This window comes from Sturnus vulgaris, chromosome 2, assembly GCF_052056855.1.
Source record: "Sturnus vulgaris isolate bStuVul1 chromosome 2, bStuVul1.hap1, whole genome shotgun sequence".
In the NCBI taxonomy this organism is placed as follows: Eukaryota; Metazoa; Chordata; class Aves; order Passeriformes; family Sturnidae; genus Sturnus; species Sturnus vulgaris.
In genome coordinates, this window is record NC_142244.1 from 44,984,797 (window position 1) to 45,000,567 (window position 15,771).

At 39.1% G+C, this 15,771-nt stretch overlaps 1 protein-coding gene across 4 annotated transcripts in view; it reads right to left on the reverse strand.

The window, feature by feature from the left end:
• Window positions 1-15,771, reverse strand: part of PDGFD (platelet derived growth factor D) — a 139,600-nt gene that overhangs the window by 25,885 nt on the left and 97,944 nt on the right. For all 4 annotated transcript variants that reach the window (XM_014886593.2, XM_014886591.2, XM_014886594.2 and 1 more), the window contains one exon: window positions 4,225-4,284. In XM_014886593.2, the coding sequence (XP_014742079.1) occupies window positions 4,225-4,284 (60 nt within the window). The remainder of the gene's footprint in view (window positions 1-4,224; window positions 4,285-15,771) is intronic.

A 15,771-nucleotide genomic window follows, 5' to 3' on the forward strand; every position in this document is an offset into this window, starting at 1 on the left:
AACAGAATGATTGCGGCATTTTCAGTTTTATTGAAGAGGACTTGAAACATTTTTAAAATTCTTAATTTAGAATCACAATGTTCACTGTCTTGATATCACTTTTTCCCTTATCCAAGCACAAGGCCAAATAGGATGTAAAATATGTACAAAAAAACTATTAATGCAGATCTCTTACTTTCCAAAGGACCACAATCAATTCTGTCCAATAACAGGCATACTATAGTACATTAATTGTTTGGTCTTTTAAGTTCAAATGTTGGGGAGAAAACCCTAGAAACCTAAAATCTTTCATAAAACCCAGCTCTGGAGTAACACAGCAGAACTATGCCAGTTAAAATTAATGGCTTCTCAAAATATTTTTTTTGCCTCATCTCCCAAGTAAATGCCTATGTTAAACTATTAATCTTTGTGATTAACTTCACTCGCTTGGGTCGTAATTGGATGGTCAACTCATTTGAGTGAATTCACTCATTTTTTGCAGGATTGTGTCCTTCAATTCCTCCTACAATGATTTTAAAGTATATATATTTTAAAATGAAACAATTGTATTTAACACCACAAGTAATAAGCTGTATCACAAAACTGACAATTCTTGACATTCTCCTGCATATGTTTGCTGAAAATATGGACAGTCCAAATTATTAAAAATCAGGAAGAGAAGGAACAGCAAACATAACAGTAGTGCAGTCAAGAAAGCACAGCTGCACTTTACAGCTTACCAACCAACAGCCCAAGAAGTTTCAGTGGACCCACTCGTGACTGCAATGCCTCTCTAGTGCAGTCCCAAGACACAGTGCAGAGGCCTGTAAAAATTCATGACCCCTCGAAAAGGAAGTCTTGAAGCCTCCCTCCTGACCTCTACATGGCTTGGAATAGAGACTGTCAGAGATGGAAGCCCCAGCAGTTGAAAAGCTCACACCAGCAAAGCGAACCCAGCATTGTTATCTAAAGCAATGGTGCAGAAGAGACATGCTGCAGCCAGCATCATGCAGTGTGCTAACACAGCTGCTGAGGTTACAAAAGGAAAAAGCACCTAAACGCTACTTTCTTACTGGGGAGAGCTTGGTGGAACTCACGGCAGTCCAGCAGGGAAAGATCAGACCCTGACTGCCTTCCAAAAAGTGAGAGAGGTGGTCCAAGGAGGCTGAAGAAACAGGCGCATAAAAAACAGGCCACAGGTGTGTGGCTTACTCAGTGCAGGAGTTTTTTTCCCACATGTTCAACTGTACCTTTAATTACAGAAGTGGAGGTCAAGCTGTGAATATGCAGCGCATTTGAAACTCATGCAGGCAGCTGAGATTCCCCATTTTCTTTTCAAATAAAAGCTCCTACTCAAGAGATTTGTGCAGCCTCGTTCAAACACAGAAGAAAGCTTAACTTTTTCTCAGTGACAGCCAAATCAAGAGGAATTATTTCAACAGCTGAGATAGCCTCCTGGCAGCAACATCATGTGACAGGCCCAAAAGCAACTTCAAAGCTGCCAACCCAACTGCCTCTCTTTTGTCCTGCCAAGAATGAGGCGCTGGCTTTAGGAGAGTTTGTGCTTGTTGTAATCTGATTTCTGAGATCACATGCAAAGAGAGGGTAAAAGAAAATGTAAGAAGCAATGAGGAGAAAAGATCTTCCACATTATGTACCTCCTTTGCAATTCTTAAAAGTACAGAATACATTTTTAATTTACTAGAACACAAAGGTATCTTTTTTTGTTATGTGCTCTTGCCCTTAATATCTGTTCGCTCATTCTTTTCACTTTCCTATCTCTATTGTGAGCCTGAGAGGCAATTCAATGTGCATCACAGTTTTTTGTTGGTCATAAAATTACTTTACATATAATGGAAACTAACCTTATAAGGAGTTGGATTTTGTTTCTCTTTTTTCCCTGAGTTTGCCATGACGGGTTAAGGGCAGAAGCATTTTTTAATTTTCTGAGAAAAACACCCAAACAAAAAAAAAACCAAACCAAAATATAATTCTGTAATATGACCTCAGAAGGGGAAGAAAGAATTTGCTCACTCTAAAATTTTCATTCTGAGAGTTTTAATGTGTCTATATCCTAAAAGAAGTCTTTGGGTTACTGTAGCTGTGGAAAGGGGTTTTAACCCTTTAAGTGCGGCAGAAATAAAATGCACAGCTACATGGTCGTCTTTCATGACAGGGAGAAAGAGAGACGTTTATTCAGAAACACACTTGGTTTTATAGCATGACTCGTAATTCCAAGAGCAGAGAAAAGATGATTGGTTTAGAGAGAAGACACCCCATTCCCAGGGCCTGGTTATGCACCACAACAAGTGTTCTATCTTTGTTATTAATTTTTTAAAATTTTGACTAAGATATCACCCTGGGAGAAATTCTCCCTAGCCTTGAGCTGGACCAGCTTATCGGCTGGGAACAGAACTGAAAAGCTCCAGACTGGAATATTTTTTCAGGCTGTAATTTTCTTACTTTCTCAATATGTGTCCCTACAGGTTACATGTGGGTTTGAGAGAAGAAACTCAGACCTGCCATGCTACCTGAGCATCAGCAGAATTGTATGTCATCTTGTCCAAGACTGACAGGTCTGAGTTTGTCCTTCTGCCTCTCAAGACCATAACAGAAACTCTGAATCTTTCTCTCCTGAAGAACTTGGATGTCCTCAGACATTTTCCTTGGTGCCTTTGTGAAAAATTGCTCAATCTCCCTGCCTTATTTTCTCTGAGGATTAAAAGGACTTGTGGGTGCAATGTAATGCTGGAGAGAGTATTTTATTAGATAGGGAATGACTTGGGGAAACCAATGAATCCGAGGTTCTGCTTCTGGTTTATCTACAGGTTTCCATGTGACCTTGGGCATCAGCTTGCTACCTGTAATATTTGTACTGAACTTAGTGGCAACACATTAAAAACAATTAAAAAAAATGCAAAAAAATAAACTTGATTTTTCAATATTAAAAGGATACTGGGTTATTGTTTGGTATATTGCACATTTTATGGTGTTAAGGATGTTAACTAACATGGCATTTACCATGTCTTAGTCTCATTTACATAGTTACCTGATGAGGGAGCCCTAGGCTCACCTTTTCAAACATCAGCCTACCATATTTTTAAACAAAATATTCCATCACATTGATTTTTTTTTCCTAAGCCCACATTAGAATGAAAAATGAATTTGTGTCTTTTAGTAAAACTGTTCTAGCATCTCCTGCTTGGCACATCCAGTAGATCTCAGCCCTGCTAACATTACTCCTCGAGACTTTCAGCACAGTTGGTTCCAGGCAATCAGTGAATCGTATCATGAAGGGCAAGTGTCATTTGCAAAATTAAGAGTAAACACAAGTGAGATTGGCTTAACATCTTCTAATTTTGGCAGCTCAGAATTTTCTCTCTACTTGCTGTCTTGATTGGACCCTGATCAGTAGAATTTACTCGTATTTTATTTACAGCTCCTTCACCAGCTTCTCCTGGCAGCTACTGTGACAAAGGTGCCATCACTAAGCTCTCTTCCATGAATGCTTCAGATACTGGTCTCAAGTCTGCTTTAAGCACTTACCCCTATCTCATGTGTTTTAAGAGGAGTTAACAAGAACAGTGAAGTGGCGCAGAGCAGGCAGCAAAGCACACAGAAGAGGACTGCCCATATTATGAATTCTCATGCTACTATGCCATTCTCCAGCACTGGGAAATGGTAGAGGACAGATTTTTTGCCAACGACACAAATCAAAGGTAATGAAGAGAAAATTAAGATTTTATATTAGATTACCTGGATTTTTTTAATTCTTAATTTTTCTCTCAAGTTTCACTTCATTGCTGAATATGGTGTAACTGTATCTGACTTTGGATATAATATTTTATTGGAAACATTTAAAAAAAATTCTCAGCATTAACAATGAAAGGCCAGATCAATTTTCCTGCCAGCCTGCTTTACGTAAAGTCTTCCATGTAAGTCAAGACATTCTATGATTAAAATTTTTAAGGCTTTATCTTGTATTTTCACACTGGCAGGGTGAGTTTGAAAGCAAGAAATTTTTCCCAATGGCTGTCTCACATGTTTACAACAGTTAAGGGCATGTCCTGAATCTTTTATCCCTAGAAACATACTGTTTGAATCCAGCATCAGTTGGATAAAAACTTTATTCATCCTTTTTCAAAGGTGAATACATGGTTTCTCTGTACAGATGCCATTTTATAGAGCTGGATTCAATCCACCCTTTCAATCCATCCATGGGAAAAACAGTGAGAAACTACTTACTGAGACAGAGCTTGTGACTGACTCCCAGTTGGTTTCTGAGGCTGCATGCTGGAAATCATCCTAAGGGGAGAAACACACAGGAAAAATCACCGTTAAGGCAATATCCTAAATTAACGACAGAATCTAAAAAAGGTTTCAGCATTCAGCATCTGTCCCTTTTCCTAACCCTTTCTAATGCAAAAGTCCCTCGCCATGTGTCACTCCTCAATAAAGCTACTTCTATTCAGGTTCCTCCCTTTTCAATGCTTATAAACTCCTTTTGAGCTTGCTTGGAGAAGAATGGGTTATTATTATTATTGTTTACTACTACTACTACTATTATTATCGTTATTATTATTATTGTTATTATTATCAACAATAACAGTAATAATAATACCAATCTGATATATGCTGCTTTGCATAGCAGGACCTAATCTGGTCAAGGACATTACATTCATCTGCCAACAAAAATATTAAACACCATCTCTGTATGTCTACAATCAGAGTAATAATACAGTTGCCAAATGATGTGTTGGAAAGAATGTGAACATGCTAATTCCCTGGTTCTACTTAGTCAAGGTGAAAAACAGAGTAATCTAATCCATTTGAAAACTAGTGCTAACATGACTGTACTGCTTCTGGTACTTGTGCTGAACAGAACATGATCGTCACTTCACTCTGTTTTGTTACATCAAAAAAACCAGCCATAGTACATTCCCATTAACAGTGTCATTGCACAGAATCCCTGGGCATTGAGTACAGGGCTGGGATTCATATAATCTATCTCTGGACATCTACAAAGCCAACATCTATGCTAGTTAGTCTCGTTTCCATTTACAGTAAACTAAATCTGGCATTTCTAGGGTGCAAACCATCTGATCTGTTTTAGAAGCTTTACTTGAGATGACAGTGGACCCTGAAAATGCATTTTTGTCTCCATTGTCTCTATAAAGGGAACCTGGGAAGATGATCTTAGATACAGATGTCAAAAATGTAGATATTGACATGTGGTCACCTAAATCCCAATCCACCTGTCTGACCAGTGATGAGCAATCACTACTTAAATAAAGAAGGAGCCATTTCTTTAATCTTTTGGCAGCTTTACTGATTTCCAGCTGGAATAACTAAACCGTGAAAAATGGGAAAAAAAGGCAGCATTACTGAATGGTTATTAAACACACACATGCAGTGACTAGCTAATGATTGGCAAGAATATGCAGGTAAGGGGACTGAAGTGACAGCATACCAAGATTTTAATTTCTAATAATAGAATTTATAATGAAAAGGTTTAAGAAAGATGGATCAACGCCTTGGCTTAAAATTTCTTACTGACTCAGTATCTGATAAGCTTTTTTTTAGGCTGGCAACTGAAAGGGGAAATGGAAAGGAAACTGCACAGCTGATGCTCACTAGACTTGATCCTGTATTGGACCACACATATATATATGCATATATTAAATTATTTCTTAGGAATGGAAAACAGAAAATTGATCTCATAATTTGCTAATTCACCAATAAAATGTTCCTTTAGTCAAGAACAAACAGAGCTGCTTTCAGATCCAGAATCAATACACTTGGTTTTTTAATGTTTTTCATTTGATAGAGAAAAATATTTAAATGACTCAAAAGTCACAAGACTGTTTATCCAATACTGTTACTGTTTCTTCTTCTTCAGTATTTAAGAGTAATAGAAATTAAGAAATCCCATCACTAAGTGACCACTGAAGCTGCACAGCAATTAAAAAGTTAATAATTATATGGTCATTTTGTGCTAAGAATGCAGAAGAAAAACACTGGTGAAATTTTCAATGCAGATTTTTTTTCTTAGAAACAGTAAAGAGATCTGCAAGCTATAATCAAGTCATACACCATTCTGAATATGCCTACCTTGGCCACATTCTCTACACATTTGGTTGCCCAGCTCTTGACAAGCCACAATTTAAATTAAATAAAAATGTATTTGAAAAGCTCATGAATCCTCTGGTAAAGGCAGCCAGTTGCAAAACTTGGAAATAATTTCCCCTCTGTCATTAGCTTCCATTTAGCACTTCCAGGGGAAAAAAAGTGGCATTGAGTTCTAAAGCATTATTTTAAAACAGAAACAATTTGCTTCACTGAATGTTTTGAGAAGACTGTAGTCTTGTGTTCAAAGGGATGGACCACTTGTTTTATCTCAACTCAGATATCAAAACTGTTTCTTTAGTTTGTGATTCTTTGAGTTGGTTTGTGCCAGGAAACCCCTCCAAAATCCTGATATAGACACGTGTACCACCTGCTTCTTGGATCTCAAACCTGATGACTGCACATTTCAACTCTGATTATATTCAATCTGCATAAACTATTCACAACTCCATGGCTTTGTTCCACCACCACTCAAGGCAGCTGCAGTCATTCTTGGCTTCTCAGTGCTTTCAACCTCTACAGTTTGGAGATTATTATTATCTATGGCTTCTGCTTACAGCTATTTCAAATAATAATATCAAAGTGGTTCTCATCATTACAAAACCCTCTCTTCCTTCTCACCATTGCCCCTAGCAGAAACTGAAGGACAAATCTATTTTCAGTGCTATCTGTTCAATTCATTCTACCTCGTTCATGTGAATTTGCCTGCGATTGCTTTGGCTGTTGTTTTGATGGTGCTTCTTCATTACTTAAAACAACATTAAAACTTTTAATTTAAACATTTTAAAAACCAGCAAAATTATAATATCTTTTCTTATTGAATCAGGAACAGGTTGGCAATAATTTGGCTACATGACCTTGACAATAGTGCTTCTATTTTTGTATTTGTGTCATGGTAACATAAAAACTTTACTAGAGACTTCATCTAAGCATTGAATTAACAGTTCTACAAGCAGCAAAAATACAGGCAAAACAACAGGACTACCAATCACCTTCTGATAGCACCTACACTCAATGAAGAAAAATGACTTCCAAACATCAACTTCCAAGATTACACCTCAGCAAGACAAATTCTGAGTCAGTCCTCAGAGTTAAATATGTATGGACATTGATATATTGTTCCTGGCTCTGTTTCAGACAAATAAAAGCTACTCTCTCCTTCACAGATGACTTTATAGCCTGTCTCCCACCACTGATCACCAATAAGTGACAAGGAGTCACAGGGAATAATCAGTGTTTGACCCAGGACTTTCAAGTGGAGATCATGATGCAAAACCACAGCTACCAATGACATATGAGACTGCAGAACCAGATAGCTCTGGTTCCTGAGGAAGATGATTTGCAGCCTGGGGGTCCATGACCTGCAGCAGCACAGGCTCTGCTCTATTGAAGCCATGGGGCTTGGTAGGCTGAGTAGGAACAGAGAGGCATCAGAAAAACACCCGGGATGTGGCTGGGAAGCTCGCCAGTTGGAGAAGCATGTTGTCATGCATGACTCATTTTGTTGTATTAGCCATGTGGCAAAACATGCAAGCCCTCCCAGCTATGCTGACTTACTGCCTGGTCCTCAAATTAAAAGAAAGAAGCACTGTGATTCTTCACTTTTTAAACATAGTTTTTCACTGTAGAGGTTAGTCTTTTGTCACCTTGGTGCATGACTACCATGAGGAAGGATGCCTGGGATAGGCAATAGCCACCACAGGACAAGCACAGCACACTGACAGCTCTCTCCAGTGCCAAGAAGCAGCCCCACACCTCTATAAGCTTCTCTGCCAATCCTTTTCCTTAATCTGCAGGTTTCTGGGGTGATTGGATTAGTTTTGGTAAAAAAATGTTCATCTGACAGAAAAACTACAAAATATTGCTCATGAAAGTTGAGGCGATGTTCTCCACTTCAGTGAGTGGGAGAGGTTTTCAAAAGAGCTGTGATTAAGAAGAGTCGAGGCAGCCTCCTGACTGATGATTAGGGCCCACCAGTTCAGTAAGGTCCTCTCCTAAAGGAGCCACCTTCTCTATTGTGCCCTTCCTCTCAGAAGGGAAGTGAGGGAGAACGGGTCAAAATGCAGGCATGTTCTTGTTCTTGGGCCAAGTAAGCATGAGAAGGGGGAAGAATGAAGTAAACGAAGAAAAAAGACAGAGAAGCTGAAGTGTTGAGATCTGCCTGTGGTCACCCCATTTGTGGTATTCAGACACCACAACTATAAATGATCCAAAAAAAGCAGTTTCTAGAAATTTACAGAAGAATGGGACTAAGGGATGTACTGAGACACACAGAAAATCCTGCAGAAACAAATCATGGGTGAAATGGGGCATGTTCAAAGAGGTCCAGTATAGAAACAAAAAGAAGTTGTGAGCTCTCCCTGGAATTTAAGAATTAGGGATGAAAGACAATGGAAGGTCTGTAAGGAAAAATTAGAGTAAACTGCAAGTTGAAGAAAAAAGAGACAAAATTATCCTAAGATTTAGATTAATAAACAGAAACTCCATGATGCCCATTGTTGAACAACAGTCAACGTGTATGTATTGCATTTAGAGCAATGTGCAGACAGGTAGCTGATAAGCAGATAAACTTGTATTTGTATATAGTAACAACAAAGTATAATAACCTGTAAATATTTCTTTTTTTTTTCCTGCCCCCAGCAATAGTACCTATATTCTCACTAACAATTAAATTTACAGGTATTACATTTCCTGTACAAAGTGACACGTATTTCAAGCAAATAAACTCCAAACTCAGAACATGCTGTATAACGGAAATGCTCTTATATGTTAGAGGCAAAAGAAAAATCATAGTTCCATTTAAAAAAATGCTGTGATACATATTCAAGGCTATACACTTCAATTGATTAAATTTAATATCTCATGTGGCATTTTAGTATACTCCAATTTCTATAAATATAAGCATATAGATTCATGCTTTCAAATATCTTATTCTTGTACCATACTTTCGTTTTGTCACATTGCTGGATTTAATTTAGTATCAGAATGATATTTATTAACACCTCCTAAGGATGCTGAAAGATACCTACAGCAGGCTACTAGGAAGCCAGAGGCTGCATTTTTCTTACAGTAATGGCTAAACCACTGCTCTTTCAGCTCTGGTGACCAAACATTAAAATATAAGTTACTGAATTTGGAGAGCATGGAACAATGATGGTTTGTAATCTGGGAATCATGCCTTGCAATGAAACATTAAGTGTGGGCCAGTGTCTTTCAAGAAGGTTAGATGTGAATTGACCTTGTCTCTCCAGATAATAACCCATACTCTGCTAAAAGAGCCTACTATCAATGTCAACAAGCTCCTTTATTTGGCAGTGCAAGCATTAACAAATCCAGGTAGCTGATATGTGAAAGCAGCAATATCCAAACTGGAAGTAAATGAGTAAATTTTACCACTGATGCCAGCTATTACTGGAACAGCTAAGAAATTAACAAATAACTTTAATCATATTGAATTTTCTTTTCTATTTCTTGATATAGACCCATAAAGGCAGGCCATCCATGACAAGAGTATTTTGAAGTCAGTAACAAAAGGTCAAACAGCCACCAAACTGTCTGATCTCAAATGTAATAGTGTGATTCTTGCCCGTCAAAAAAGACATAATTTGAGTTTCTGAAACCCAGCTGCCACTACATATCAGTAGTTATAACCTTATCAGCTAAGTTAATACTAGTGCAAGTCAACATATAAAATCCCTCTTGATTTTTCTGACACATTTACTAGCTATAAATGAACGGGAAACATAAGATACTTAAAATTTCAAAAGTTTAAGACTGTAATAATGACTTGGGTTAACTGCAGTTTGTTGCATTTATTTATGAAAAACTGAAGTAAAACTGAAGCAGAAGAATACATTTAACAAGTTGTGCTTTGTCAATACTCCTCTTCATCCTTCACCTAGCTCTGGAAATAGGCATTGCTGGGTGCATAATGAAAGAATGTCTGAGACACTGACTTTTAACTGATCTGTCTAAAAGGTCATATAATACTTGTTCAAATGTTATTCCTTTGAAAAATCAGATGTCAGCTGACACTACTATGCCTATGAGCATCCTGTTTGCTACTTATACCCAAAAGAAAGTGTGCAGGACTTCATTACCATGCTGTGCAAATGGTGCATTACCTTTATTTTTTCTATTTATCACACAGAGGCCTGTCCTCATATCTCCATGTACAAGAGATTTGCTAATAGCTAATCTGCTGCATACTGAAGTTAAGCAATTATTAAAAAAACACACAAATCAACTAGCATTCATTGTAAATATGCTGCAATTCCTCCTTTGTCATTTTTATCTGAATGGCAAATTTTGATTATGCAATTAAACACCAGGACACAAAACGTGAAAGGCTCTCCCAGGCTGTCTCTTCAAAACCCCTCAGACTGGTTGGCTGTTTCCAAGCTAAATTTATCTTTATTGCACTTATGTAAGTACCAGCTTTATCCTTTTCTTCCCCTCCCAAGTTTGCTTCCTGCAGTAATTCTGAAGAGATGTTATATCTTCTCTCAGCATCCGTTTTATTACACTAAGCAAGCCAAGCTGTCTTGGCCCTTAGTAAGAAATGTCCTCTTCTCTCCCATTGTCCCTGAACTCAGTCCAAGAAAAATGTGGTAGCTCTGTACCATGGAGAACAGAACTGTACAAAGTATTCCAGAAAAGATGCAACTACAGCCTCATTGGTCTCATGCCTAGTACACTGAGAAATTTTCTTTTCCCCTCTTCAATAACCAGTAATATGTCATTTAACAGGAAATACTTTTGCTATTAATCTCTATATGAGTGACCTCTTTACTCATTTTCAGGCTGTTCCATTTCACTGCAAATCAATTCTGTGCTGCTCAAGGTCATCCAGCTTGTCTCTCCGATACTCTGGTTTTACCATTCATGGGCAATGCACTTCAGCACGATGTGTGCTGCAAAAACCATTAAAATGCTATTCTGCAGGTTGTACTTTGGTCTCTAAAACATCCCAAAAATAAAACTGACCATAAGATCAACCTTTTAGAAGCTCCTATTAGCAAGCTGTCCCTGGCTAGGTACTCCCTTCTGCATTACAGTGCCTGCCCTTTGACTGCCATGTGCCATCTTCTCCAGCACAAGGGGCTATTTCCTGCGTGACACTGGGTGAGATGCTCCTCTGAGTCCAACTGCATTTGCTAGACAGCATTTCCTTCCATTCCAGGCTATCTCTCAGTCTGGAATGAATTCCTTTGATGAAGAGATGTGGAGTTTTTTTCTAGTTTCCTGCATCCTTAACCACCTTTTTTTGCTGAGAAGTGCCCCGTAAGCATTCTAGGTCAGACTTAGGAGGGTGAAGGTGCCCTGGCCACTCTCCTGCCATTGATGCTATAGGCTGCCACTGCATTCACCATCTCCACATGAGCCCTGGCTCACCTTACTGCAATCCAGGGATGCAATCCAGGTCCATTAGGCTTACACTGCATCTGCTCCTCACTCCCTTTCTGTTCCTATTGTATATGAAGGAGTCTTGCCCTCAGAAGTGACTCTTGGTGCCTTACAGTCTGCAGTGCTCATCTCTCAGCAGTGACAGTGGAGTGGTCTGAAGGCAATGGGGCTCCTTGCTCACCTTGGCTCTGCGTCTAAGCACACCTGGGCCATGGTGGCTTCCCATTTTGCAGGGCTTGCTAGTCCCCCTGTGATGCCCCATGCTGGCTCTGCCAGGGCAGTGGGAAGCAAACATCCAGAGGGGTTGTGATCAGGGTGATGCTGCACATCAAAGTGTGAAAAGAGCTTGGGAGGAGTGATCCCATGAGCCAAAAAACTTGCTGTCAGGTCAGTATCTAGTGCCCTTGTGAGGACTTTGGTGAACTTCTGCCATGCTGACTGGGAGGGTTTTGGAAGCAGCCTCCCTGGTAATAGGTGACTCTGCCCTGAGCAAAACTGAAAAGCTGATACTTCACTTGCCCAGTAATGTCCAGGTGGGCAAAAAACTCTTTCAGCATTAACAGAAGGCGGTGACAGCTGGTTATTTCAGGTCCTCCTTCTTGGTGTGACTCCTAACAAATGGGAATGTACTGAAAGGCCCCAGTACAAGGGATATAAGGAAAAATATTAATGAGAGAAAACTTCCTAGGAGCAAGCTATTAATTTTCTGACTTCTTTCCACTTGGGTTTCTACATGATTTTTATATATTTTTATAGACAGTCCATAATCAGAGAAAAATAATAATTAACAATACAGTGTAATTTCATTTAATATTCCAAGTTTTCCATTGTTCTACCAGGACGATCTGCTAAGTGCTCAGACATGCACACTTACATTTTCAGATGTGATTTGGGAGAAACATGGAAGCAATAATAATAATAACAAAAAACTCTAATAGAGCTAAGCAAATCTAATTCTAAAGCTGAGGACACAATGTGGAAGGGTACTGGTAAGGGACATTAGCTATCCTAGCAGCAATCCCAGCCTATTGATTTTTTGTGAAGGATTCATTTGTTTTTGAGCTCTCTGTCAGAAGATGGTGTTTAATTCTGCAGTAAGCATGCAGCAGGAGCATGTGTTATGTTTCACAGATAATGCAAAACAAAGCATTTGTTCACCCTCCTGCTTTGACTGGAAGGCATTACATTTTCTAGGACAACAAAAAAGGACTGCTATCCAAGTTTTCTAAGATGTTCAATAATCATAAAAATAGCGAGAAAACATAATCTTTGAAAAATAAAAGAACTATTTTCTCTTAGCCTTTCCAGGTTTTTTATATGATCAAAAGCAAGTCAATTTACTGCACACAGCACAGGATAATTCTTACTGGGGATTTTAACTCGAGTTTTATCAAAGAGCTAAATTAAGGAAAAAAACAAACTATTCCAACTAAACTTCCAGATCTATTCCTCAGAAACATCACTGCTGCTAAAGCTAAATACAACAGGAGCAGTTAGGCTTGTCATTCCTCTTATGCATAATTTTACAAATATTGATTTTAAGAGACACTACGAGTAAAAAACACCTTTTGCAAACAATCTAACTAAACCATGTTACCAGTTTTGGCATCAGCTTACCAAAAATTGGCCTTGAAAATCCTTCTAAACACCAAACTGAGACCATAATCTCAGGACCAGGAAGGTGTGTAATGTGCCACAATTAGTGCGTGAAACATTTTATTTGAATTCTGGCTAAATATAAGCATAACCAAATAGGCTAAGGATGGCTGTAAAATTATAACAGGCTAAATATTTTCAAGCGATGAAAATCAAGACAAAGAGTTTAATTCAGTTTTATACTAATGAACTGGAAAATGCCACAGTAAATTGAAACTGGCAAAAAAAAAAAAAAAAAAAAAAGAAGTTGTAAACATCATTTAATACAAAGAAATATGGTAGGATTACCAGAGGTCAGAAGCAGTGGCAGGTAAGAAAAACAAGCTTTCACTTTAAAGAATGTAAGTGGAGAAAAAGGTACAAGCCATAAACTCTATCTGATGGCACACACGGACTCAGAAAGGAGCTGGTGCCAAGAGCCTGGATGAACAAAGATAAAAAAACATGATATTAATCTGAAATGTGATACAGTGGCACAGCATGGAGGGTGACTTACACCTGCACACACAGAGATCTTCCCCAGGCAGAAGATGCTCTCCCCATACCAAGGGGACATGAACTAACACAAATCACCACCACATCACCATAAACCACCACCTCCCAGGGGACCATGGGCACAGGTGAGGGCCTCTCCTCACTGCCAGGGATGTGTGAGCATTTACACATCTTCACCACCTTCCTATGGGTGCAGAACAGGGTTATGCCCAGAAAAAAGTGACGTTTGTGCAAGCAGCTCTTCTGGAAACTGAAGATGGGTATTCTGAAGACAACAGGCACAGTTTGGCTTAACCTGCATGGGTGTGATATCAGTGTCAATAAAAACTGGAGAAGCCAAGGTGACACCAAACCCTGCCATCCCGGCCTTGCAGTGCTGGTCTGTGCAGGCCAGGCTTTTCAGCTGCCCACCTCCATCAGCAATGCAGGCTTATTGAGGAGAAAACACTGGGGAGGGCTCTCACACACTCCAGCAGAAAGGCTTTGCTCTGTGTTAGAAAAACTCTGAGTCTGAACACCAGACAGCGTTTTTAAAGTACCAAACCCAGAGACTGTTTAGTTTCTACTGGTGGTTTTTAGTACAGCCCTCCTGGCCACTCTGTCCATTTCTGTCCACCTTGTCCAGGAAGACTAGACCTGGACTGCACCAGCAGTAGGCTTGCAACTATGCAATAGTCCCAATTTTGGCAGCTGGAATTACAAGCGTTGCCTCTGCTTTTAGTCTACTTCTTAATGCACCTGGAAAATGTACCTGAACCAGCACTGAGCTAGCACTATCAGCACACAAAGTTGCTGCTAAGGTGGGAAAACACCTTATTTTCACATATTTCTGATGGAGATAAATTATGTGTATAGGGAGCAGAGTGTCCTGTTTTCTGCTGCCTTAAATTACCTTCCCTGAGTTGGTCTTTTTGCTCTCTCTTCAGAGCTTAATAATGACAATTTTTCTGTATAAACTCATGCATATGCAAAAAGAGGTGGAAGGCCTGAATAAGAACATGACTGATACATTCAGGTTCTTTCCTAACCATCAGCATAAGATAAGCACACAAGACCTTGTGTACACCACTCCTGCTTAGAGGCAGCTCAGAGATAATACACACATATAAATACAATGCACATTTTGAAATAAGATCTCATTTGCAGCCAGGCACAAAAGTTCCACCTCATCTGTAAAAAGCAGCAATTGCCTTGTGCTTGGTTTAGGTTCCCACACCAACACAGCATTCCCAATTTCTTGTAGAGCAAGCAAAGTTTTCAGCAGCCTATTTCTATCACTAGTGGCCTCTTTAGCATGCAACACAAACCATACAGAGCAGACTACTTGTCCTCATGATGCCCAGTTCTTTCAAGAATTGTTTTTGTTTCAAGTTTATTGCCCAGACCTTAGTGTGAGATAAATTTTTGCGGTTCCAAGGTGGATTTTTTTTTTACCCTGCCCTACCCTACAGCAGTGGAAAAATTAGCCTCATACTTTCTAAACTGTTTTCTTAAGTTTCATAGTTTTTTTGTTATTTTTGTTTTTCTTTCCTCAAAGATAAAATTCTTTTTCAAACTTATCTGTAAGTCTGCAAACATTGAATCCCAGGGCTTACAAATGCCATTAATTGTGTCACTTACAGTGTTTTCAGGAGTGACAAGAAAATGAAAGAAAAGATGACCTCCATGTAAGAACTTCTAGGCTACATCTAAATAAAGTGGTAAAATGAGGGAGAGATTGATTAGATATGGTGTGACTCATGTCTTCAGACACAACTATTACCCTGTAAAACAGAGTGGCCACAACAAACTGCACATTGGAAACAGCCTGGGGCCTGTGCCAGCTCCAAACTGGCCATGCTAAAAATGTGATGTGTGTAAACAACCTTGTGCCTATGCCTTGACTCACATGCATCCCGTTGAAAAGTCTCTGCTAACAATTCTGGGTACACAGACTTCCTTATTAGAGGGTCTCATCCTGCAAGAGCTTGCATTTAGGCTTCAATTATATGGTTGATGTCTGGACAACGGTGCTAAGAATCAGGAACACACAATGAGACAACATAGTGCCTGATTCCTACAGTCTGAGGAAAAGTTTATTACTGTTTTTCACAAAACATGACCTAAGGA